The sequence below is a fragment of the Hyperolius riggenbachi genome, chromosome 7 (assembly GCF_040937935.1).
Source record: "Hyperolius riggenbachi isolate aHypRig1 chromosome 7, aHypRig1.pri, whole genome shotgun sequence".
NCBI classification, from domain to species: domain Eukaryota; kingdom Metazoa; phylum Chordata; class Amphibia; order Anura; family Hyperoliidae; genus Hyperolius; species Hyperolius riggenbachi.
In genome coordinates, this window is record NC_090652.1 from 224668151 (window position 1) to 224693881 (window position 25731).

The window sequence follows — 25731 nt, forward strand, 5'->3', positions numbered from 1 at the left end:
CTGGTCTCTCTCACTTAGATACTTGGAGTTACGACCACCAGGAATCCTACCAGCTCCTTCTACAATGTTGATAGCAGCTCTCACCATGTCCGAGTAGTACAGGTCCACCTCCTGTCAGTTTCCCCAGCTGTTGGGTAAAAGAGTCCAACAGTGCTACTCCACACACAAATGCACTGCTGCTTATCGCCTGCTTGGGATACATTCCCTGTGTGGCTGTACAGTGTATGCTTTTGTGCCACTTTATTCAGATACAAAATTCACAGACCAACTTCTCAGAGGATTCTGAACTTCATACCAGGGCTGTGGAGTCGGAGTCGAGGAGTCGGAGTGGGGGCAATTTTGGGCACCCGGAGTTGGAGTCGGAGACGTGGTTTCAGAAATTGAGGAGTCGGGAGTCACAGTCGGAAGATTTTTGTACCGACTCCACAGCCCTGCTTCATACATTTCTGTATTTAAAGGGACTCCAAGCACTTCTCATGGGCATGCCTTTATGCCAGACGACTTCCAACAAAGTCGTGCTCTGGCCTTTCTGGAGGAGCCTCTTGCAATGGCCACTTCCTCTTCCTGCTTCATTCAGTGATGCACTTCTCTAACAGAGAAGACAGGTGTGACCCGGAAGTTATAACATAGCCAAGATGGCAGCTGCGATTTTAAAATTGAAATCGAACAAAAACTATTTGGTGTAGAACGGCGATTCAGGCACCAAATGAAAGAGGAGAGCACAAGCTACAGAAAGGTATGCAGTACGTTTGCAGTACTGGTCGGAGTCTTAACCCACTGCAATCTGGATTTCGGCCTGCCCACTCAACCGAAACGGCTCTCACCAAAGTGGTCAATGACCTTGCCTTAGCTAAAGCTGAAGGTAAATACACCATTCTCCTCCTCCTTGACCTTTCAGCAGCTTTTGATACAGTAGATCATCCCCTACTCCTCCAGTCCCTCCAATCCATGGGCATTCACGATCTCGCCCTGACCTGGCTTTCATCCTACCTCTCCAACCGCTCCTTCACGACCTCCTTCAATGAGTCCTCGTCCACCCCCAACCACCTCTCAGTGGGAGTCCCCCAAGGCTCGGTCCTTGGCCCCCTACTGTTCTCCCTATACACATCCTCCATTGGCAAGGTTATCTCCTCCATGGGTTTTAACTATCATCTGTATGCAGATGACACACAGATCTACCTCCACACCCCTGACATATCCACCACTACCATGGACAAGGTCTCCTCCTGCCTATCTGCCATCTCCACCTGGATGTCCGCTAGGTTCCTAAAACTAAATCTAGACAAAACGGAATTTATGATCTTCCCACCCCGGTCATCCCTGGACCTCCCAGATGTGCAGGTCACTGTTAACCACACTACTATTCACCCTACCTCTCAAGCCCGCTGTCTGGGTGTCACCCTGGACTCCGCACTCTCCTTCACTCCCCACATCCAAAACCTCACAAAGTCCTGCAACTTCCACCTTCGTAACATCTGTAAGATTCGCCCTTTCCTGACCCCTGCCACCACCAAACTCCTCATCCATTCCCTCATAATTTCCCGCCTCGACTACTGCAATGCCCTTCTGTCTGGACTCCCTAAGACCCGAATAGCCCCACTGCAGTCCATCATGAATGCGGCTGCCAGAATTATCCACTCCTCCCATCGCTCCACCAGGGCGGCTCCCCTCCGTGAATCCCGCCACTGGCTTCCTATCCAGTCCAGAATCAGATTCAAGATATTGTGTCTGACGTACAAATCCATCCACAAAACCTGTCCAACCTACATTTCTGATCTTACTCAGAGATACACACCAAGCCGCTCACTCCGCTCCTCCAATGAACTTCGCCTGACCGTCCCCCGCATCACCCAGTCCCATGCACGCCTCCAAGACTTCTCAAGAGCCGCTCCGACACTATGGAACTCCCTACCTCCACCCATTAGGGCCGCCCCCTCCTTCAACACCTTCAAGAAGGCCCTCAAAACTCACCTTTTCACTCTTGCCTACCACCCCTCACAATTGCTCTAAACCCACAGCCGAACTCTGGTCCCCTACCTCTCGTGTCCCTACCTCTCCCTCTAGATTGTAAGCCTTTGGGCAGGGTCCTCACTCCTTTTGTGTCCTACCTGATCATGCACATCTATTACTGTGCACCCATGCTATGCATTTGAGTGAACCTAACTTGCCTAACTCCATGCTCCCATCCAGTGACTGACTAAGCATTACCTTGTACTCCTACTGTGCTGTGTGATCTGGTCTTTCTTGTATTCCTGTATTGTCATATTGCTGTATGTCACCCCTAAATATTGTCTGTAACCTAAACTAATGTCCAGCGCTGCGTAATATGTTGGCGCTTTATAAATACAACAAATAAATAAATAAATAAATAATTAAAGGCATGCCCATGAGAGGTGCTTGTAGTCCCTTTAAAAACAATACCGGCAAGTATCTTCAATAGTGTTAAACCTGGTTAATAAATGTTTAAAGCATCAATTACACTCACCAGCAAAGTTTCATTTCCAACTAGGTTCTAACAGGAACCATAGAGTAGTGAGGTTGGTTATTGGATTGGTTGTGTAAATCATGTGACACTGTGAATGAATTCTACAGTGTGTTACAAGCAACAGAGGCATACATGTGTAATAAGAGGCCTGATACAATATCCAATTTTGATTGGCCAATGACTGGACAGTTTTACTACCTCCATATAGTTTGATTGGCCAATTAAATAAAACCACCAGACTACCTGTAACCAGGGCTGTGGAGTCAGAGTCGATTATTTTTGTACAAAATCCATAGCCCTGGTAAATATTAGACTGAGGAGTCGGAGCCATTTTGGGTACCTGGAGTTAGAGTTGGAGTCGGTGGTTTCATAAACTGAGGAGTCGGAAGATTTTTGTAAAGACTCCACAGCCCTGCCTGTAACCACTATGTAATTATCACACAAATAAGGGCAATAGCATCAAAGAGACTCTGAAGTGAGTCTAAATTCCCTTTTTTAACTTGTAGTTATGTTCATCACTATAACCCCTGCTAAACCGCCGCTATCGTGTCAAAAAAAGGGGTTTATACCCCCCAAATCCCCTCGCCAGTGTCCGGGGAGCGCTTCCTGCTTGAGGCAGAGCTAATGGCTGTAGCTCTGCCTCTCAGCGCGTCAATCCCGGCTGATCGCCACCTCTCCCCGCCCCTCTCAATCTGTCTTCACAGAGAGGGGCGGGGGAGAGGCGGAGATCGCCGGCAGATTGACAGGCATGGAGGCAGAGCTGCAGCTAATATGCTGTGCCTCCATGAGCAGCAAAATCCACGACCAAGAAAGTTGTGTATTTTGCAGGGGGGATTTGGGGGGTATTAACCCCTTGTTTTGCCACGGAATAGCGGCGGTTTAGCAGGACTGGGACCTTTTGGCCTGGAGGGAAAACACAAACTAGAGGCCCGTTTTCACCGCAGCCCAAGCCCAAATGACAACACACACGTGCCCCATGTGCTATATGCCAGTAGTCACATGGGAAATACAGTAAGAACAATTGAGGGACAACGAATGAGGTTTCCATCGCATTCAGAATTTATCAGAATTCACCTGCAAGCAGCCCTTCTGGAGTCTGACTGTCAAAAACTTTTAAACCTAGAGAATACCCTATGTAGCTGTGCACATGCAGTCATTTTAACAATGATGAGACTAGACAGATTTTTTTTCCCATGGACCCTGCAGGCAAGCTTCTGCTCTGCACAATGCTGTGTATATTTACCAGCTTGCCTGCCCTCTAATTGCTCTGAAATTGGGCGTTTATTTCTCTCAGCCAGCCTAGTGGTTCACATTGCCTTATACAAAAACATGAAAGCACCAGGCACTGTACCAGCCCTAAATCATTAAATGAGAGGCAGCCTGGGAGGAAATCTCCCCCTTTCCCCCCTGGCCAGTCCTCCCATGGATAGTGATGAACATAACTACAAGTTAAAAAAGGGAATTTAGGCCCAGTGCACACCGAGCGGTTTTTGGAGCGATCCGCCGGCCGCATCCGCCTCTAAAAACGCTTGTCTAATGTATTGCAATGGGATGGTGCACACCGGCGGTTTGCGTTTTTTGCCAAGCCGCAAACGCGCCTCCTGCTGCGCGTTTGCGGTTTTCGGAAGCGTTTCGTCCTCAATGTAAAGTATAGGAAAAAACGCAAACCGCTCTGAAAAACGCTAGTTCAGAGCGGTTTGCCAGGCATTTTTGTTACAGTAGCTGTTCAGTAACAGCTTTTACTGTAACAATATGTGTAATCTGCTGCACAAAAACGCACGCAAAACCGCTAGGTATGTTTAGAAAACCTCTCTAAACATACCTAGAATTGCTCTGAAATCAGCTCCCAAAACCGCTAGCGTATTGCGGATCTGCTAGCGGTTTTGGTGTGCACTGGGCCTTAGACTCACTTGAGTGTTTCTTTAAGCATTGCATTTTAATATATGGCTTTTTGGTCGCTTTAAAGAGACACTGAAGTGAAAAAAAAATTATGACAAAGAATTGTGTAATACTCACGCTTTGATTTGGCCTCGGCGTCCTGTTCTCTCCGTGCGCATGCGCCCTGCCAGTGTTGGGATGTTGTCTCTGGGTGGTGGAGTGCGCAGGGCTGCACGTGGTTGCACGGCGTTCTGCGCACGCATGCGTGGAACGCAGCGCACAGCGTGCATAGGGTCTTACGCGTGCGCTGGAAGTGACGCGTGCGGGCGCGTACGTGTATGCGCCGGAAGTGATGCGCACAGGTGCGGGCACGTACGCGCATGGTGCGGGAGTTTGGGCGCCAAATTCTCCTATAAAAGGCCTCCCCCAGCCAGTGTTCTGTGCTGTTTGTTCTGACAGCTAGTGTGGACGCCTTCTCCGGAAGAAACTTGCTTTGATCTGTTTTCCCTGTTGACGACCCGGCTTGCCTGACCTCTCTTGATCTCTGCTCCTCTGGTTTTGACCTCGGCCTGTACCTGGATACCTCTCTGCCTGCCGCCTGCCTTGACCTCTACCTGTACCTGGATATCTCTCTGCCTGCCTTGACCTCAGTCTGTACCTGGATACCTCTCTGCCTGCCGCCTGCCTTGACCTCTGCCTGTACCTGGATATCTCTCTGCCTGCCGCCTGCCTTGACCTCAGTCTGTACCTGGATACCTCTCTGCCTGCTGCCTGCCCTGACCTCAGACTGTACCTGGATCCTCCTGTGCTTCTCCTCTCCTGACTTCAGCTTGTTTGCTACACTCCAGCATCATCTCTACATCGTGGTGTCAGTTCTCCCAACCACTAGTGAGGCGATCCCAGTTTGCGACCTGGTGGGCACTAGGCAGCGAAGTCCGACATCCCTGCTAGGGGGGTGTTCCAGCATCTCCATTAGGGAAGGTGTTGGTGAAGACCCGTGGTCACTTAGATCCCGCTTCTGGGTAAAACCTCATTCCCTAGTGGGAAGGTCAACTACCCCTGAACCATCAACCAGCTCATAACAAATTGGTTGTGTAGTACAGATAATTACTAGAAGATTAGTAGCAAAGAAAATATTCTCATATTTTTTATTTTCAGTTATAAAGTTTTTTATTTTTTTTTAGCATTGCCTCATTCTCTAATATTTGCAGTTTACACACTATTCAGCATTCTAAATATTTTTACAGAACAGTCTTGTGAACTACTGACCTGTCCTCTGGGGAGAAAAAAAAATACAGTGATTGACAGTTGAGATAACAAGCTTCAGAAGACAGAGCTCTCTGACTTTGAAAGTCCTGGAGCTCAATGGCTTTTTTTGCATAGATAACAATTGGAGTTTCTTAACTCTTCCTGTACTGGAAACAATATTAGACATAGACTTATGCCTCTGCTCCTAATGTTTTATTTCTTAGCTGTACTGCACATACGAATCATTATATATTTTTGTTTTTTCGTTTCAGCGTCTCTTTAGGCCCGTTATACCTTCCAGGAGGTTCTGGGTCACCATGAGCTGTCTGGGTATTCCTTAGTTCTGGTAAAAGCCCTGTCACCTAGTGCCATAGCAATCCATAACATGCACAGATGAGGACCAATAAGTCTGAAACAGGCTGTATGTATGTTGGATTGGCGTGGCTCTACAGGCTCACTACACACCAGCGGTTCTGAGTGTGCAGCATTACTCTCGAGTATAAAGAGAGGATTTACATTATCAGATGTGATGCAAAATGGGAAAGCAAAGTTGCACTTACATCTGAATTATTAAGCACATAGCTTCTGTTCTAAGAAGGCAAAAATGACATAAATGTGGGGAAGAACTTAATGTACTCAATGTCATGCCTATCATACCACTCACAAACTAGACAAGACACAGAATATTTATATCACGCTTTTCTCCTGGCCGATTCAAAGCGCTGAAGCCACTAGGGCGTGCTCTGTAGGCAGTAGCAGTGTTAGGGAGTTTTGCCCAAGATCTCCTTACTGAATAGGTGCTGGCTTACTAAACAGGAAAAGCCGACGAGGTGGTAAAATTGATTAGAGATGGCAAAGTCAATGGAAATTGAAGCTGTGTAACAGGCTTATTGGTGCCCATACAGATGATGCAGCAGATTTTATCATCGGATAGATCCCTCTCAGGTAGAATCTGATCAGAGAGGGATCTATTGCTGCCACACATCTGTACACAGATTTCCAATAGATTTCAGCATGGAATCTATTGGAAATCTGTGCAGCCACCTCCTGGGCCCAGCAGGTCTTCCCAATATAATGTGTACCCCCAGACCTGTGGTGAGTGTGCAGTGTAGTTTTGGCTCACCTGAATGCTGGCGGACCACCTCTTCCATATCTTTCTCCATTGCTGCCGGGGTTGTCTGTTCCCCATGACCCCATCGCATGTACATCATATCGGCAGCAATGAAAAGAAGACATTGAAAAAATGTGCCAGCAGACAGACGAGCTAAAACTACACTGCACACTCACTATGGGTCTGGGGTAGGCCTTAACAATACATTGTTTTAAAACCGAAATCGCAATCAAGGAAATGACGATTCTGTGATTGTCAAAGCAGCAGTTTTCACAATATCCTGACGCTCTCCCGCTGTGCAGCAGTAGCGGGTCCAGCAGCCATTCTCACACTATGCACAGCTCGCCGCTAAGTGCACAAGTGGCGGCTCAGCGTGTCTCACTCCTGGCGCCTTTGTCACTTTCCTATACTGGGAGCCAGGGCTGTGCAGTGGGTACAAAAATCATCCGACTCATCAGTTTATGAAACCTCCGACAGCCGGGTTCTGCCAACTGTAGGGAAATCTACCGCCGCACACGTGACCCAGCACTTTCAAGTGAGCATGCTGGATTGATCGACTTTGGAAGGATGCATCTGTTGCTATGGAAGGGGTCAGATTGCACTGAGAAAGGGGTAAAGAGGACAACGACATTGGATCTCTTGCCAACGCATTGGGGTCATGGTACATACCCTGTATTCTAGACTAGTCCGCTGGTTCTGCTGAGAACCATCTAGCTTGCATACAAGGTCTGAGTAGTAAAAACTGAAAACTTGATAATCAAATTACCGGTAAGCTGGTTGGGTAATTAATCCTGTGGATAACCCTGTGCAAAGTTCCATTTCAGACCCTGCCATTCCTGGTTCATGTAGAGCAAATAGAGGCCGGGTGTGTAAGACTAGGTTAACACTGAATGCACAGGGTCAACGTCTCTGTTGTCAAGCACATTCCATGCCTTTCTTGAACAGAACAGCAATAAATTTGCTGTGCGCTAAAAATACATGCAGCAAAGTGTTGACCACCGCAATGGATGAGTTACTATTACATTCAACAGCTTAGCATCTGGGTGACAGTGAAGATGCTGATTCAGTGGAAACCAACACCAAAGGTGGCTCCACACACAATAAAATCCAATTTTATGGCAACCCAATAAAAACGATTGGTTGTAGAGTAACATTGAAATCATAATTACATAGTTATTTGGATTGAAAAAAAAGTCCCATGTCAATCGAGTTCAACCAGAAAACAAAGTGCACCACCAGCCTGCTCCCCCACATATCCCTGTTGATCTAGAGGAAGGCGAAAAAACCCTTACAAGAGCAGAAGAGCAGAAATCCTTTTTTTTTATTTTTTACAGTAATCTGATTGAATGTCACAATTTTTTCTGATATGTTGATTGCAAGTGGTGGATTCTTATTAAAATGTAATGGTGTAGGGTAGGTTGAGAAAATTGCTTGGTACTATACATCAGAAACTAATATTTTCACTCATCTTTTTTTCATACTTGGGAAAAATTGAGCATGTGTGCGTTTGATCAAATGTTACAAATACTACAATCAATCAAAAAAACTCAATGTAATTCTTGAATTAAAAAGAAATATATAAAATAGTATGGTGTGTGGCCACCTTTAGATGAAGGGGACTACATAGTGTTACTGTTAATGTTAACCAGCTTAATTTTTGATTCATTGTTTTTAATATTGGAAAATTGTATTTCAAAATGTTGCATTTTTTTTGGAGGGGGGAGTAACTGTAGCTCCAGTTGCAGATATTTCAGAGCTGGGGGCAAGTTCACGTATGCTTTAACCACTTGCCGACCAGGGGATTTTTCAGTGATCGGTGCTGCGTGGGCTCTACAGCCCGCAGCACCGATCAGGAGTGCAGCAGGGCGATCAGACTACCCCCTTTTTTCCCCACTAGGGGGATGTCCTGCTGGGGGGTTCTGATCGCCGCCGGCTGCATTTGCTTAGCGGGAGGGGCTCTTCAAAGCCCCCCTCCGCAGCGTTCTCCGCCGTCTCGCCCGCTCTCTCCCTCCCCCTGTGAGCTGCGCAGGACGGATTTCCGTCCTGCGCATTGAAGGATAGGCTTCTGCCTATCATATGCCGACGATCCCCGGCCAATCAGAAGCTGTTTACATTTTGCCGGCGAGCCGCGATCGGCGGCTCTCCGGCTGTTCACGGAGACACCCTCCATGTTAGCAATGACAGGCCAGGATGGTAGCTGATAGGTGCTTCTGACAGTTGTCAGATCTGACAAGATTAGCTGAATGCTTGTTTCTGGTGTGATGTGATTCAGACACTACTGCAGCCAAATAGACTAGCAGAGCAGCCAGGCAACTGCTATTGTTTAAAAGGAAATAAATATGGCAGCCTCCATTTCCCTCTCACTTTAGTTGCCCCTGAAATGTGTTCTCCCCAGAATTTTTTTTCCAGCCTGGTGGCATGAAATAGTAAGCGGGTGGCATGAAGAATTAGCCGGGTGGGGTGAGATGAGAGAATGCAGGGCTGGTGCTTCTCTGCACTACTATGCTTACAGCAGAGGAGGAAGTGATCTGATGCCAGCCGGGTGCTCACCAAAACTAGCCGGGTGGAGCACCCGGCTAAAAGGGCCTGGGGAGAACACTGTGCCTGGTACCCACCATGCAATTTCCCGTCAGAGGGGTTGAATCGATTATTTCCGACAGGTCCAATCTGCTTTCCGATCGTTATTCTGATCAATTTTGTGTAGAATGATAGGAAAATCGATCAGAAAAACGATTGGAAATCAGATCAGACTTATCGAAAATAATCGGTTTGAGCCGTCTATCTGACAGGAAATTGCATGTTGTGTACCAGGCATTAAAACGGTTTGGTGCTGCATATAATGTAGATCTTGATTGTGCATTGCACTAGAGAGGTATAACTGATAAGAAATTTCATCCAGAAGCTGTAAGGTATTTTTATTTAATGTACAGTATACTGTTTGGGTACAAATGTGAGGAGAAACTGTATGCAGAGTTACTCCTCTGTGACATAAATATTATTTTTTCCTCAGTGATCGGTGTGAAGCAAGAGATCAGATATGCAGCGTTCTGCTGCCTCTTTAATGCGCTCCTTACATGGCCTCTTCCCTGTGTATAAACCTCCAGGATTTACCTGGAAGAATGTGCGTGACACACTGCAGATGAAACTACTGAAAGGTGATAATGCTATGTGATAACCTGTTTATTCAGATACTTATCTAACTGGTACTTTGAATTACTGGTAATGCTACCATTTTTTTTATCTCTAGAGCTAAACTCTATAAAGCGGTGTTCATCTTCACAGCCATTGCTTTTCCTCCCAGAAGGCAGTGAAGGCAGCAGTGGGGTGGAGCTAGCCAAGGTGGTCACATGTGTTGCCTCCCTTCCTAAAGAAATTCCATCTCTCCCCTCTTTAGTTAATCATGAACTTGGTGAGTACCTTCTTTTTAATGTTGGTGTTGGATGATTCTCAAAATAGAATTAGGCACCTTCCACACTGAAAATGGCAATCATGGTATGCTGGGATCACAATATTCATTTGATTTCAAGCACACATTTTGCTGCAATTATGGGTGCGATCGGCGGGGACAATTATGACTCCCACCATGAAAAAAAAAAAAGCAATGGGAGATTTTTCAAATGGGCACCGCATTTGCTATACGAATTGCATGTGCTCCCATTCATTTAAAGCAGGGGTGCCCACACTTTTTCGGCTCGCGAGCTACTTTAAAATTCGCCGAGGCCGGGAGATCTACCGGTGTTTCAAATGCACCCCCCCCCCCCCCCCGGAAATGTAGTTAGGTATAGGTCCCTTCAGTATAGGCTAGCCGGGTATAGGTCCCTTCAGTATAGTTTAGCTGGGTATAGGTCCCTTCAGTATAGTTTAGCCGGGTATAGGTCCCTTCAGTATAGGTTAGCAGGGTATAGGTCCCTTCAGTATAGGTTAGCAGGGTATAGGTCCCTTCAGTATAGTTTAGCCGGGTATAGGTCCCTTCAGTATAGGTTAGCAGGGTATAGGTCCCTTCAGTATAGGTTAGCCGGGTATAGGTCCCTTCAGTATAGGTTAGCCGGGTACAGGTCCCTTCAGTATAGGTTAGCTGGGTATAGGTCCCTTCAGTATAGGTTAGCCGGGTATAGGTCCCTTCAGTATAGGTTACCTGGATATAGGGCCGGTGGCGTCCAGGTCTTCAGGCCTGGCTCCGGTGGGCAGCGTGAGTGGAGTCGGAACTCGGACGTTTTCCGCCTCTCCACCCGATTGGCTGCGCGCCTCTCCTCTCCTGGATGGCTGCGCGCCTCTCCTCTCCTGAATGGCTGCGCGCCTCTCCTCTCCTGATTGGCTGCGCGCCTCTCCTCCCCTGATTGGCTGTGCGCCTCTCCTCCCCTGATTGGCTGTGCGCCTCTCCTCCCCTGATTGGCCAGGCTCTCTCCTCCCCTCCCCTGATTGGCCAGGCTCTCTCCTCCCCTCCCCTGATTGGCCAGGCTCTCTCCTCCAGCGGCCAGCAGCAGAAACTGCGATATACAGCTGCTGGCTGCTAAATTCAATGGGACGCGGCCAAGAGGCCGCGATCTACCGATTAGGCGGTCGCGATCTACCGGTAGATCGCGATCGACCTATTGGGCACCCCTGATTTAAAGGATACCTGAAGTGACATGTGACATGATGAGATAGACATGTGTATGTACTGTACCTAGCACACAAATAGCTATGCTGTGTCTTTTTTTTTTTTCTCTGCCTGAAAGAGTTAAATATCAGGTATGTAAGTGGCTGACTCTCACTGATAAGAAATTCCAACTATAAAACACTTTCCTAGCAGAAAATGGCTTCTGAGAGCAAGAAAGAGATAAAGCCACTTACGTACCTGATATTTAACTTTTTCAGGCAGAGAGAAAAAAAGGAACACAGCATAGTTATTTGTGTGCTAGGCACTGTACATACCCATGTCTATCTCGTTATGATGTCACATGTCACTTCGGGTATCCTTTAAAGCGGACCTGAACTCAGAACGTCTTCTCTGCTCTAAAAGATACGCAACTGCATAATAACCTTTAAACAAAAAAATGTCTTTGTTACAGCTGATACAAATCTTGCAATAAATCTGCAGCGTTTACTTCCTACTTTCATGGAAACAGACATATTGTTAACATCCTATGCTTTCAGATGAGCTTATCTGCCATCTCTGCCATGGCAGTCATGTGACACAGGGGATAGATCAAATTACAACTTGTGATTAGACACAAATGAGGGGAAATTAAACAGGCTAAACTCTCAGTACATACATGGTGCTTTTTTATGTTTTCCTTTGTTCTGTGCAAGAGTTCTGGTCCACTTTAACCTAATCAAAAATGTAGGCAAACTGCTGCAGGCATGTTTGTGATTGGGTTTATAACACACCAATCTGTACAGCAGGGGGCGTAACTAAAAATCACTGCCCCCCCCCCTGCGAAACTCTGGATGGGGCCCCATCCCACCAAGGGGGCTGGGCACTGTACACAAGGGCCTGATGCACACTGAATAGGGACTGCCTGCAAATCTTTGTATGATTCCTTATCAGTGGCTGAGCAGATGCAGTCATTAGAACAATTGTGCAGAAAGTTTCTTCTTTCCTTGCCCATGGTTGTCAGGCTCTCAGGACTGGGCCCCCCTTCAGCTGCATCCCTTGCAGGGTCTATTGTTACGCCCCTGCTGTACAGGGCACTGCGATAGTAATCCCCACCTAACGAACAATAGGGACTGTAAGTTCATTCTTAACATGAATCTTTCTGTAAGTCAAAACACTGTGCCATCTCTATCCCCATGCCTCCTCTATAGCCCCCTGTGCCTCCAATGCCCCCTCTGTTCCCCCGAGCCTTCAATATCCCTATCTGTGCCCCCACTGTCACCACCCCCCTGTGCCCTTAGTGTACCAAAGCAAAATGTTATTTTACCAGTTTAAAAACCATTTTTCCTCAGCAACGTCATTGACTGAATCCTGCTGTTAAAAAAACTCTCTGCTCTGTATTTGTTTGGTCTTATCAGCTGCAGATAGTTTTTACAGCACAACTTCCATAGCAAGCATTTTCATGTAAAATTGTCACTGGAGGCTATCATGGTGAAGCTAATATTTTAGAGCAGAGTAAAAAAAACTTGATGTTTGTTCCACCTTTTGGTGGCTGCATACAATTGTTATGTTAGGTAATGATCGTTAAATCAGGTGACCACTCAATATCTTACTGATAACAATTTGTACCCTATTTTCCTCCCTACACTGCTTGATATCAATCAAATTTCAACACAAAGTGAATAGTAATCAGAAAGCAGCCAGCACTAGGAGTGCTCAATGCAGTACAAGGCTATGTGGCCAGCAAATGCCTGCTGCTCTTCCCTGTGCTTCTGCTCCTTCTCAATCAGTTAAATGATGGAAATTCTTATTGTTCAATTCATATATTGATCAAAAATGTACTAAGTGCTGGAAGTTTTAACATTCCTTTTAAAATTGTACAATAGTGTATGGGAGGCTTCAGAGAGCTGCCACAAATCTAATGTTTTGTCTCAATTTGTTTTGTTGGTGTTTTTGTTTTTTTTGTTTTTTGCAGTTAAAGGGCCAGCTTACAATTGGTTGAAGATAGGTGTTGGCCACAAACTGGATAGACTGTCATCTGGCGTTTTGGGTGAGTTTTTACTTATGATTAAAAATTCTTAATATAAAAACCTTTTTTTTCTATTAAAAATGGTTGCTTCTGGTAAAAGACCACTGTATTCCACCTTATTGTCCATGAAAGGCACAGATAGCTAAAGAGAGATAAATACTAAGGCTGGTTTCACACCAGAAACCAGCATGAGCAATGCGGTGCGTCGCGACCGACGCACCGCATCGTCAAAAACAGGCCTTCAGGGAACACTGCGCTATAGCACTGTGTTTCCTGACTGGCCAAGCAGGAAGTGACATGCTTGCCGTTACTAAACTTTTTGGGCTAGCACCAGTACTTCAAATGATAAGCTTATTCTTCAATTATCATATAGTCAAACGTGTGCAGAATGTGATCTGAACAATAACATGAAGCAACCAGGAAAGCAATATCCCAATAAATACCGCACCACATGGTTATTACAATATAGAAATAAGCTTTATTGTATCAATAACTGGCAAAAAATTATTAAACAATTAAAAATCGTCCAGGGTACACGCCAAATAAAGCAATGTACAGGATCTTCTAAAAAAAATTAGCATATTGTGATAAAGTTCATTATTTTCTGTAATGTACTGATAAACATTAGACTTTCATATACTTTAGATTCATTACACACGACTGAAGTAGTTCAAGCCTTTTATTGTTTTTTTTATTGATGATTTTGGCATACAGCTTATGAAAACCCCAAATTCCTATCTCAAAAAATTTGCATATTTCATCCGACCAATAAAAGAAAAGTGTTTTTAAAACAAAAAAAAGTCAACCTTCAAATAATTATGTTCAGTTATGCACTCAATACTTGGTCGGGAATCCTTTTGCAGAAATGACTGCTTCAATGCGGCGTGGAATGGAGGCAATCAGCCTGTGGCACTGCTCAGGGGTTATGGAGGCCCAGGATGCTTCGATAGCAGCCTTAAGCTCATCCAGAGTGTTGGGTCTTGCATCTCTCAACTTTCTCTTCACAATATCCCACAGATTCTCTATGGGGTTCAGGTCAGGAGAGTTGGCAGGCCAATTGAGCACAGTAATACCATGGTCAGTAAACCATTTACCAGTGGTTTTGGCACTGTGAGCAGGTGCCAGGTCGTGCTGAAAAATGAAATCTTCATCTCTATAAAGCTTTTTGGGTGGAAGCATGAAGTGCTCCAAAATCTCCTGATAGCTGCATTGACCCTGCCCTTGATAAAACACAGTAGACCAACACCAACACTTTATCACAATATGCTAATTTTTTGAGAAGATCCTGTAATCCGGTACCAAAGTAATCCACTCCCGTCCTCAACCTAATATTAAATACATCAAAGCAATTAATAAATAATACACAACATTGCAGGAAGGTAAGACACATGTGCTCAAAGTAGGATGCCTCAATATGCACATATGGGCAATTATGCGCACACGAGGCATACATGTGACAACGATAAAGTGCTGGAATAGTGCAATAAGATATACCAAGTGAAACAGAGAATGGCAGTGGAAAGGAAGAGGCTGTGTGTGTGTGTGTGTGTGTTATGCGACCAAAGTGTGACCCGTAAGAGAATGGTGGAAAGGAGAGAGCTCACCAACCGGCAATGGAGGGGCGAGGAAGCGCGGTGTGTCCCAGGACCTAGACTGGTAACACAACTACTATCCTACTAACCTTCCAGCCACAGCATGACCCAGGTTAGGGTGACAACTTTTGCCACATTATGGCAGACAATGTCTAAAAAAAAAAATAAAAAAAACTAAAAATGCTCTGTATACAGTATTTGTGTATAATGGTATGCTTCTTTATTGTAGTGTTTGGAATCCGTGATGGAGCCAAGCTTCTCAGTAGCATGTATGAGAATCATTACACCAGGGTATGGCTCTTTGTTTATTATGGCTTCATTTGTATGGTTCATTCCACTATCCATAGTACTTACTTCTCATTCTGAATTATCTCATCTTTGTAAATAAATCCCTACAGAATATATATGTCCACTTTATTGCCATTGTATGCCTGTTTGTTATCTTTAGAACAGCCTTTTTCAACCTTTTTACCCTGGAGGAATCCTCCAAATACTTTTTGGATCTCAATGAACATTGCAAGCAGTTTTTGGATCTCGAGGAACCCCTAACATGGTCTTTAAAGGCTGGTGTGGCTGTTTATGTCACTACCGCCTATTACAGTACCCTTCATTACAATGTTTTCTTATTTTGGTGCTTTTTATTAATGTGCTCATTTATTATTCTAACCCCCAATTTAGTGCTTCTTTTTACAGTACCCCCTATTGTAGTGTGCTCTCGATCATACCCCCCCCCCAACCCCCACAATGGAGAAAAAGGCCAGGGAACCCCTGCAGAGTACTCAAGGAACACTGGGGTTCCAGGGAACCCTGGTTGAGAATGCCTGCTTTAGAAGTACCAGTTTCACCAAATATTAAATAGACAGTGCAGCACCCTTATTGAATTCTTAAAGGGGCACTACAGTGAAAAACTGTAAAATTTAAAATCTGTACAAACATATACAAATAAGTACATTTTTTCCAGAGTAAAATGAGCCATAAATTACTTTTCTCCTATGTTGCTGTCACTTACAGTAGGTAGTAAAAATCTGAAAGAAGTGACAGGTTTTGGACTAGTCCATCTCTTCATAGGGGATTCTCAGGGATTTATTTATTTTCAGAAGCACTTAGTGAATGGCAAGTGATCTGTCTAACTGCCAAAACACTGTGTAGGGAGCAGGGAAGCTGGCCAGCATCATTGTTTAAATCCTTTTTAGGGAATAAATATATATATATATATATATAAAGAATAAAAGCCTTGTTGAGAATCCCCTATGAAGAGATGGACTAGCCCAAAACCACTTCTGTCAGGTTTCTACTGCCTACTGTAAGTGACAGCAACATAGGAGAAAAGTAATTTATGGCCTTTTTTACTCTGGAAAAAATGTACTTCTCATTTGTATATGTTTGCACATGTTTTAAATCTTACAGTTTTTCGCTGTAGTGCCCCTTTAACCCGCTTGTTCTCAGAAGGAAATGAGTTAAGCTAAAGGGCATGCAGACATTAGATTACTATTGCCCAAAATATTTTGATTGATTGGGGGGACTGTGTGTGCCACATGACAGCTTCAGAGGACAGTGGCCACTTGAACATACATTAGAACAGACCTGTCAAGAATATTCCTTTCAAGCAACAGCTGGCTGTAATAGGCACATACCTTGTCTGGAAGCCAAGCCTTAGAAACCCCTAATGCTGGGAATACACGATTCGTTTTTGCCTTCGTTTAAACCTTCGTTTCGATTGTGCCTTTTGTCCTTTTCGATCCCGAAATAATCGATCGTACGGTTAATATCACCACCCACGGTTTCGGGTTTTTTTTTCGATTCTGATGGTTTAGTTTTTCCAATGATCGAAGGCTGCAAAGAAACAAAACGAAAATCCCTTTTTTTCCTTTCATTTATACCTTCGTTTTCGATAGCGAAAGGGGCGGCTTTTAGGAGGAGCAAATAGCATATACACAGAGGCCAGGTGCGCTGGCAGGGTCTCCAGCGGGTGCAGGAAAGACCATATCTGGTGTGTGCTGCACGGATGGCAACGGATGCTCCATGTCCCCCTCCTCAGACGCCATTTTGCCTCCTCTCCGCCTTCGTCCTCGAGCTGGGCTTTTACAGGATCTGATTGCCAGCCCACAAACGCCCACATTTATGCAAAATAGTACAGGGATGGACTAACGAATCGACGGCATAAACGAATATTTAATCGATCTGAACAGCCATCAAGCCTACCAATGGCTCGATTAGATGGATAAAGAGAGATAATATCAAACATGTTCGATCACTAGTCGTTCGTTTTTGGGGTCTCTTAATCGAAACTATAATGAGATTATGACTATTTTCACATACGTTTTCAACACTCGATTCGTTTACTGAACAAATCGAAGGCTAAAACGAAGGCAAAAACGAAACGTGTATTCCCAGCATTAGATACACTTGCAATAGTAAAGACTTATGTAATTCTTTTTAAATATATCCTAATGTTATACTTGTTCTATTATTTTTTTTTTTTTTTAAAGGATTACACAGTGTGTGGTACTTTTGGCAAAGCTACTGCAGATTTTACAGATGGTGGGAAGATCATTGAAAAGACAACATTTAGTGAGTGAAGATAATTTTCTTATCAGGAAACACTGTTTTAGTCATGATGGCCCATATGAAATTCACTTTTTCTCCTGGGTGATATTTTCATGCCTTGCCAATAAAATGACTTTAAGGCTACTTGCACACCAAGACGTTGCGTTAGGTGCCACGTTAAGGTCGCACAACGTGCACCTAACACAACGTATGGTGCTGCAAGTGAGGACGGTAGAGTGAGCCGCGTTAGGCGGCTCGATTCCTATAATGTCTCCCAGATTGGCGCTGATTGGCCAGCGGGACCACGTGATGCGGAGCGAGACACTCCGCATCACGTGGTCCCGCCGGCCAATCAGCGGCCGCCAGTGCAGTGAATACTAAGTAGTCATGTGCGCGGCTGCTGTAGCTGGCTCTCCTCTCCGCCCCCCACTGCGCATGTGCAAACAGTCTAACGCGGCTATAGCCGCTGTAACGCCGTAGCATGCTGCACTTTCCGGAGAACGTGCAGCGTTACATGTAACGCAACGTGGGCTGTGTGAACAGCCCACTTGTGTTACATTGCTGTGCGTTGGGGGAGCGTTACAGGCGCACTAACGTGCGCCTGTAACGTCTTAGTGTGTAAGCAGCCTTAAAGAAACACTGAAGTCTCTTTAAAATCCTTTTTTCATCACAAAATATTGTTTAACATATTAGCCCTAGCTAAACCGCCGCATCCCCGCCCCTGTACACTAACTAAATCCCCCCCAAACTCGCCCTCCCTCTCCCCTGCAAAGTCCACGACTTTCTTGGTCATGGATTTTGCTGCTGTTGGAGGCAGAGCTATGAGCCGCAGCTCTGCCACTATGATCGTCTATCAGCGGCGGATCTCCGCCTCTCCCCCGCCCCTCTCAGTGAAGGAAGACTGAGAGGGGCGGGGGAGAGGCGGCGATCCGGGCTGACCGACGCGCTGAGAGTCAGACCTGCGGCTCATAGCTCTGCCTCTCACGGAAGCGCTGCCCGGATTGCCCCCTGTCGAGTTAGGGGGGGGATTTAGATAGTGTACAGTGGCGGGAATGCGGCGGTCTAGTTAGGGCTAACATGTTAAACAGTATTTTGTGATTAAAAAAAGGATTTTTAAGAGACTTCAGAGTCTCTTTAAAGCAGAATATAACCCTGCATTTCAACTTTGCTCTAAAACATTATTTACAGCATATTATATGCAAAAAGCATTTTTTTTTACTAGACCAGCATTGGAAGGGTTAAACACAGAGGTTTAAAGTTCTGTGGAGAGATATGCAGAAGTTCAGATTGTTACATTCTATTTAGTTGAATGTATCTATTGATAAATGTTACACACTCTTTGGCTGTCCTCCAGCTCCTTCTCAGAGAGAGAGAGTCACATTCAACACTTAGATACATTTATGTAAACAAAATGTATCTATGTCAGCTTCGGATGCGTCTGCAGAAATCTCCAGGAACTTTAAAGCTCTGTGTAACCCTTCCAATGCTGGTCTAGTAAAAAAAAAAATGCTGGTTGCATATAATATACTGTAAATAATGTTTTAGAGCAAAGTTGAAATGCAGGGTTATATTCCGCTTTAAGCCATCACCAAGCAAGAAAATACTTGGAATCATTTTGACAGTACCTTTTCATCTACTTTCTGGTATTTTTCAGTTGCAAAATGCTGAAAAGTTATCTTAAGCACAAGTTAAAAAAATATCTCTAAGGAGATAGGTGAAAAAGTACACTGGATAAGGGCCCAATATCTTTTTTGTGAAGTAACTACCAGTAGGTTCATTCTGGTAGAACTAGTTTGGGTAGGATTGTGTAATAAATTAATATTTATTTTTACACTTTGTGTATCTCCAGGCAAAAATTAAAATCCTGCTGCCAAATGTATTCATGTATCTAAAGCAAAGTACTGTATACATGTGCCAATGTCACTCTACCTGTATCCTCTTAATGCATCAGTTAGATTCACTTTACTATCATTTCAGTCATATGCAATAGCGCTCGTGGCTTCAGTGAATATTTCTAATGTCGCTTGCAGTGATCCTCACTTAAGCCAAACACCTTACAACAAAAGGTAAACGGAGACAACCGCATAATATGGCCCAGATGTAAATTTCTGAACTGCACCTAGGGCACACATGCTTGCACTACATGTGTGTCTTAGAGTGTAAACAGAAAAGTCCATCACCATGGGTTCAGAGTCAGTCCCCCTTTCTTTCCCTGCTCACCAGATATCCTGTTTATCACACGCACCTTCACAAATCCTTTCTCCTTTATGCGTCCAAGTATCTCAAGCAAAAAGACCGGGACATGTGTAAAACCATAAAAATTGTAAATATCTGCAAGCCAAACTATTGCACGTATTCAAAACTTTCTTTAAAATCGGCATCACACATAACGTTATTCACCGTCCCCCAGAAGTGTATCCCGTCCGTCACTCGCACCGGCTCCTTCCTAGATCGGTCCAGCACGTCTCTCTAGGCTTCGCCCTACTGGTTTTGTCAGTATTTGGATTCAGCATTGACATGGCTCCATCCTATTACATTTTTTTCTGGGCCAGATGTGATGGCCAGAAATTGCTCTGCACAGCTTGCAGGCTGGGAGTATCTTTTTCTGGAAATAAGACTTTGGGCTGTTGCACACCAACAGCGCATCTGAGCGCTTTTTAAAATGCTAGTGCTTTGAAAAGTGCTTGGCTAATTTCTTTGTATGGGAGATCACACCAAAGCAATGTGAATTTTTTTTTTCCCAAGCGCAAACACGGGTCCTGCAGCATTTCTGAGTCGATTCAGCCTCAATGTTAAGTATAGTACAGTGGAAAATCGCTCTAAAAAGCACTAGAATAGTGATGGTGATGGTGATTTTCCAATTTTTTTTTAATAAGCTGTACACTTGCAGCTCTACTGTACAAAAATGTAAAATTTGCTACACCAAAATGCTCCAGAAATCGCTAGGCATAACTAGAAAATCGATAGGCACATGCCTAGAATTGTTTAGAAAAATCACTTCAAAAAACATGTAGCGTTTGCGATTACGCTAGCGATTTTAGGTGTGCACGAGTCGTTTGATAGGACTTTGACTCGGGCCACCCATGAGGCGGGGTGAGGCAGGTTCCTCAGATGGCAGAAGTGGGGGGTGGCGCCTGCCTGGTCATGGGTGGGGGGGCCGCCTAGCTGGAGGGGGTAGCAGCCAAGAAGAGGAAGTAGCGGACCCCCCTCCCTCACCTGGGGCTTCCCCGAGCACGCTCCCCCTCCATCTATTTTTCCAACATTTAAGTAATCAAGAGAGCAGGCCGGGGAGGCGATGACTCACCTTCCTTCTTCCACTCAAGCGTTGCATTCCACTGCTCGCATCAATTCCTGCAATGCTGCCCACTGTTCAGTGGTCCGACCCCCCCCCCCTCCCCCCCCCACTGCTGGACTCGCTGTTCTTCTCTCCAGGATACCCCCTCCATTGCCTGGGGGCAGTGTCACTACCTATAGGAGGGGGGGCAGCAGCATCGCAAGTTTGCCTCAGGCAAACAGTCTGGTTCCTGGGATGCTAACACTGCATAATCTACACATTGCTTTAGATAAATATTTTATATGGCATGATTTTAGTTTACCCCTGGTTTATTACTTTTACCCCTTTAGATTGCTTTCATTGTTTGGAGTTGTTACTGAACCTTATAGTATGGAGAGCTAAGCTTTGACCACTGTGCTGATGCCAGAATATTTCTCATCTCCTGAGCAGGCAGACAGTATATAACAGTGTCCCTGTATGAGATCAGGTATTTGAGTGCCCTGCACCTAGCCGACAGGACAATTTGTAAAGTCCCCCTCGGACAGAGAGATAAATGACGAGGTAAACATGTAGTGAAAATAAACATATGATATGATGATTGGTATGTGTAGTACAGCTAAGAAATAAAACATTAGCAACAGAGATAGCAGTCTAATATTTCCAGTACAGGAAGAGTTAAGCAACTCCAGTTGTTATCTATGCAAAAGAGGCACTGATCTTTCCAGAGATCTCTGAGAGAGAGTTCTGTCTTCTGAAGCTTATTATCTCTAGTGTCTGTCACTGTATTTTGTTTTTTCTGCAGAGAATGGTTCAAAAGTTCACTAGCCTGCTCTGTGAAATCATTTAGAATGCTGAGTGTAATGTGTAAACTGCAAATGTTAGAGAATGATGCAATGTTATATTATAATGTTATAATAAAAAACTATAGAACTGAAAATAAAAATATGAGACTATTTTCTTTGCTACTAATGTTTTAGTAATTATCCGTACTACACAACCAATTCATTGTATCATAATTGTTTTTGTTTGTTTTGCTTCAGTATCACTAAGTGAACCATGACTAAAATGTAATGTGAAATGCTGTAATAGGACTATTATTACAAGGAACTTTTTTTTTATTGTGTGCCAACATGAAACTGTTGTGGAGACTGGGCAAAAGAAGTTTTAGGGCTGGTTCACAGTGCAAATCGCAATTACCCAGCAATAGTGATTGAGTGACATGAAATTTTGGGAATTTTGTAGCAGTTTGCGATTCCCGTTCAAAAGAACGAGAATCTCACCCTGATCACCCCCAATATGCTGCAATTTATGCAAATTGCAAACGCTGCAGTGAGAATGGTCTCATAACAGACTGATACATTTGCCAGAGTGCTTTGCTGATCGCCGGCGATCAGCAAATCGCTGAGAAGCGCCTCAGTGTGAACCAGCCCTCAGTGATGTTCAGCTTTAAGTGACAGAAGTGACTTTGTTGAGTAACATTTTTATTTGTTTATGAAGCAGAGACATGAACACTGATGTCCTATTTTCTCCACAGATCATATTACAAGAGACAAATTGGAGCGGATCATTGCAATGATTCAGGGGAGCAACCAAAAGGCTATGCTAACGTATGTGGTTTTCCTTTACCAACGTATGTAAAGTGTATAACGGTGCATGGCAGGTCAATGGAGGAGGGCTTGTGGCTATTATTAGATTATTGCTAGCTCGCAGGTCACCAACTGTAGGGCAGATTTTATCCTGCATCATACTATTAATACACATTCATGTGGTTTTTGAGAAGGATCCCGGGATGGAGTACGTATTGCGGCGTTGCAGCTGGATGCCAGGAGGAGCCGCAAATAGTAAAATATTTTTAATTTAAAATTACTGATGTTTTACTATATACTACCCTAAGTTACTGATATTGTACTATATACTATCCTAACCTTTAGGGCCTGTACACACTGAAAAACGCAGGCAAAAACGCAAACGCATGCGTTTTTAAAGTGCCTGTAGTTTTAAAAACGCATGCGCTTTTGCCTGCGTTTTTTGTGCGTTTGCGTTTTTCTTGTAATTGCTGATTGGCTAAAGAATCCTTTGTTTTTTTTCTAGTTTACATTTCAACAGGAATCAGGAGATTGCAGAGTCTTCTGGGATACTGACTTCTGAAAAACGCAGGCAAAAACGCAAGCGCATGCGTTTTTAATGCGTTTTTCATGCGCTGCGCTTAAAAAAGCGCAGCAGGCACTGCGTTTGCGTTTTTTTAAAAACGCATCGCACCAGTGTGTACAAGTCATCACGATTTTCATTCTTTTTCAAAAGACCTTGCGTTTTTAAAAACGCATGCGTTTTTAAAAACGCATTGCAAGCGCAGCAGTGTGTACAGGCCCTTAGCCTTCTGATGTTGGTCTGTCCCCCCGACTAATGCCTAATGATCGAATACAACCAATGCATAGCCAGATCGCGCCCAAAGTTGCCACTTGGGTGTCCGATAGCTGAAATTTAACACCTGTGGCTGAACCTTTTTCCCTCAGCACTGCTTCAACAGCATTTTAAACACTTTTGCCAGAACATATTCAAGCCCAAGTACCCTCTGGACCCACTAGGCGCTACACTACTCTAGGTAAAAAAGTATGGCAGTCTGTTATGCTGTATCTGACACAGATCAAGAATTAGGCATCAATCTTTCTCCAGAAACAAACACAACTTGACTTTCTACAGCTTGCAGTTGAAGTAGATAGAAAATTAGTATAGCCGCCATAACAACCTACACTCCGAATTCACCAAATGATCAGATACTCTTCTTTAAGATCGATCTTAGAAAGCCTCTGGGTTGGTCACTGGACCTCCCCCCTAGCCACTCGATCAAACACTGCCTCTCTTCTGTTCAAGACATCATGCAGAGTTACCGCAGACAAAAACCACTGATAATGTAAAACCCTTAAAACGCTTTATTTAAAAACATGTTTTGTACTCACATGAGATGATTTGGTATTGTGACACAGAGTCATCTAGACTGGAGCTCTCTTGCTGTAAGTTTACTGGCTATGTCTCCTTCTATCCAATCACTCGCTACTCTGCTGGGTATCCCGCTTTGTCTGCATATGAACGGATATGTGTTTGGCATCTTAGGGCCATTTCATCTTCTATATACAAGTGTTCACCGAGTAAAATTCAGCTTGACTGTTTAAAAGCAAACTTGTGTAAGTAAGACATGATGTTTTGTCTGATTCTTTCCCAGGCACAGTCATATTGACCTGAAGAGCCAGGAGGCATATGACTTGGCGGTACAAGGCAAGCTCCGCCCCAAAGTGAAAACTCCACCTCTCATACTGGGAATGCGATGTTTGGAATTTTCACTTCCTGACTTCACTCTAGGTAAGCCCTGCAGAAGAGTAAGACAGTGACTTCTTATTCTTTTGAGCATCTTAAAAATGGAGCACTATAGCAATAATACACTGTACAAACATTGTGTTTTGCACCTTTCTAAACGTACAGAGCAGCCGCATTGCGTTATTTACAGGAGCTTCTTACATAGTTCTGGCATCTGGCCACATAATGTATGTATGCTTCTCGTTATCAGTATCTACTGCCAATTTTTTTGTGAATGAATACACTTTGGATCATACCATTTAAACTGATTATAAAACCAGCTTCTGTCTTTACATCCAAGGTGGCTCAATTCAAAAAGGTCTGGGCTTTCCCACAGGAGATCTATCACCTTTTCAATAAGATACTTTTTCAGGATCCAGTACTAAATTAACAGAGTACTTCATTTATAATTTCTAAAATCTTTAATGTAAAGTTCTATCTGCTCTGCCCAACGGATCTGTGGGTCCTGGCGGCAGTAAGTTACCCGTAAATCAGTCCAGAAACTCTGCTTCCACGCCCTCTCCACCATTAACCACTTCCTGTCCAGATGACGTGAAAACAAGTGCACTCTACTCCCTACAGAATCCTAGATAACAATGTTTTATCTCTGATTTGATAACAATGCTATACAGTTGCAAAGGAATGACAGCAAACCCCTCGCCTCCTCCCAAGGAATTCAATGGCTGGGTTTATTAGTAAACAAGTCTAAACTAAAATATTCCAGGAGCAGACAGATATAACAAGAGAGTAAAGTATATACACTGTGTTGCTATTACATATGAAAAAATGAACTGTTTAAATAAACAGGAGAGAGAGGCAAATAAAATTTGTGGGTTTAACCTCCTTGCCGGTCTAATTAATCCGGCAAGGAGGCAGCGCAGCACTTTTTTTTTATTTATTTATTTTTTAAATCATGTAGCGAGCCCAGGGCTCGCTACATGATAGCCGCTGAGTGGCGGCATCCCCCCTGCCACTCCGATCGCCTTCGGCGATCAGAGTAAGCAGTAAATCCCGTTCAGAACGGGATTTCCTGCAGGGCTTCCCCGGTCGCCATGGCGACGGGGCGGGATGACGTCACCGACGTCGGGACGTCACAGGGAATCCCGATCCGCCCCTCAGCGCTGCCTGGCACTGATTGGCCAGGCTGCGCAGGGGTCTGGGGCGGGGGGGCGGTCGAATCGGCGGCGAGCGGCGGCGATCGCGTACTACACGAGGCTAGCAAAGTGCTAGCCGCGTGTAGGAAAAAAAAAATTATGCAAATCGGCCCAGCGGGGCCTGAGAAATCCTCCTGCGCAGGTTACCCCGAGCTGAGCTCGAGATAACCGGCAAGGAGGTTAATGTACAATAGAGCTGTTTACACTAAAGTGAATAAATTGTGTGGGGTTTTTTTTCATTTTTTTCCCTATTATTGCCTTTTAAAATGCACAGAAAATAAGGTAATTACTAAAAACAAAGGTCAGCCATAAAAAGCCTAATTTGTCTTGGGAAAAAATAGATCATTTAGTTGTGATAATTATTGATAAAGTTATTGCCAAAGTGAGCAGAACTGTGAAAATGACCAGGGTAGGGAAGTGGTTAATTAAATCCTCACAGATTTGCCAGGGGGTAACTGCAGCAATCAGTCTTCGAAACTAGATGCC

The 25731-nt window shown here is 44.4% G+C and overlaps 1 protein-coding gene across 2 annotated transcripts in view; it reads left to right on the plus strand.

Annotated features, from left to right (window-relative positions):
* The window catches only part of TRUB2 (TruB pseudouridine synthase family member 2), a 38278-nt gene that overhangs the window by 11131 nt on the left and 1416 nt on the right, over window positions 1–25731 (plus strand). For both annotated transcript variants that reach the window (XM_068246975.1, XM_068246974.1), the window contains 7 exons: window positions 9733–9877; window positions 9970–10131; window positions 13274–13348; window positions 15149–15210; window positions 17409–17490; window positions 22275–22347; window positions 23961–24097. In XM_068246975.1, the coding sequence (XP_068103076.1) occupies window positions 9760–9877; window positions 9970–10131; window positions 13274–13348; window positions 15149–15210; window positions 17409–17490; window positions 22275–22347; window positions 23961–24097 (709 nt within the window). In that variant the 5' untranslated portion in view covers window positions 9733–9759. The remainder of the gene's footprint in view (window positions 1–9732; window positions 9878–9969; window positions 10132–13273; window positions 13349–15148; window positions 15211–17408; window positions 17491–22274; window positions 22348–23960; window positions 24098–25731) is intronic.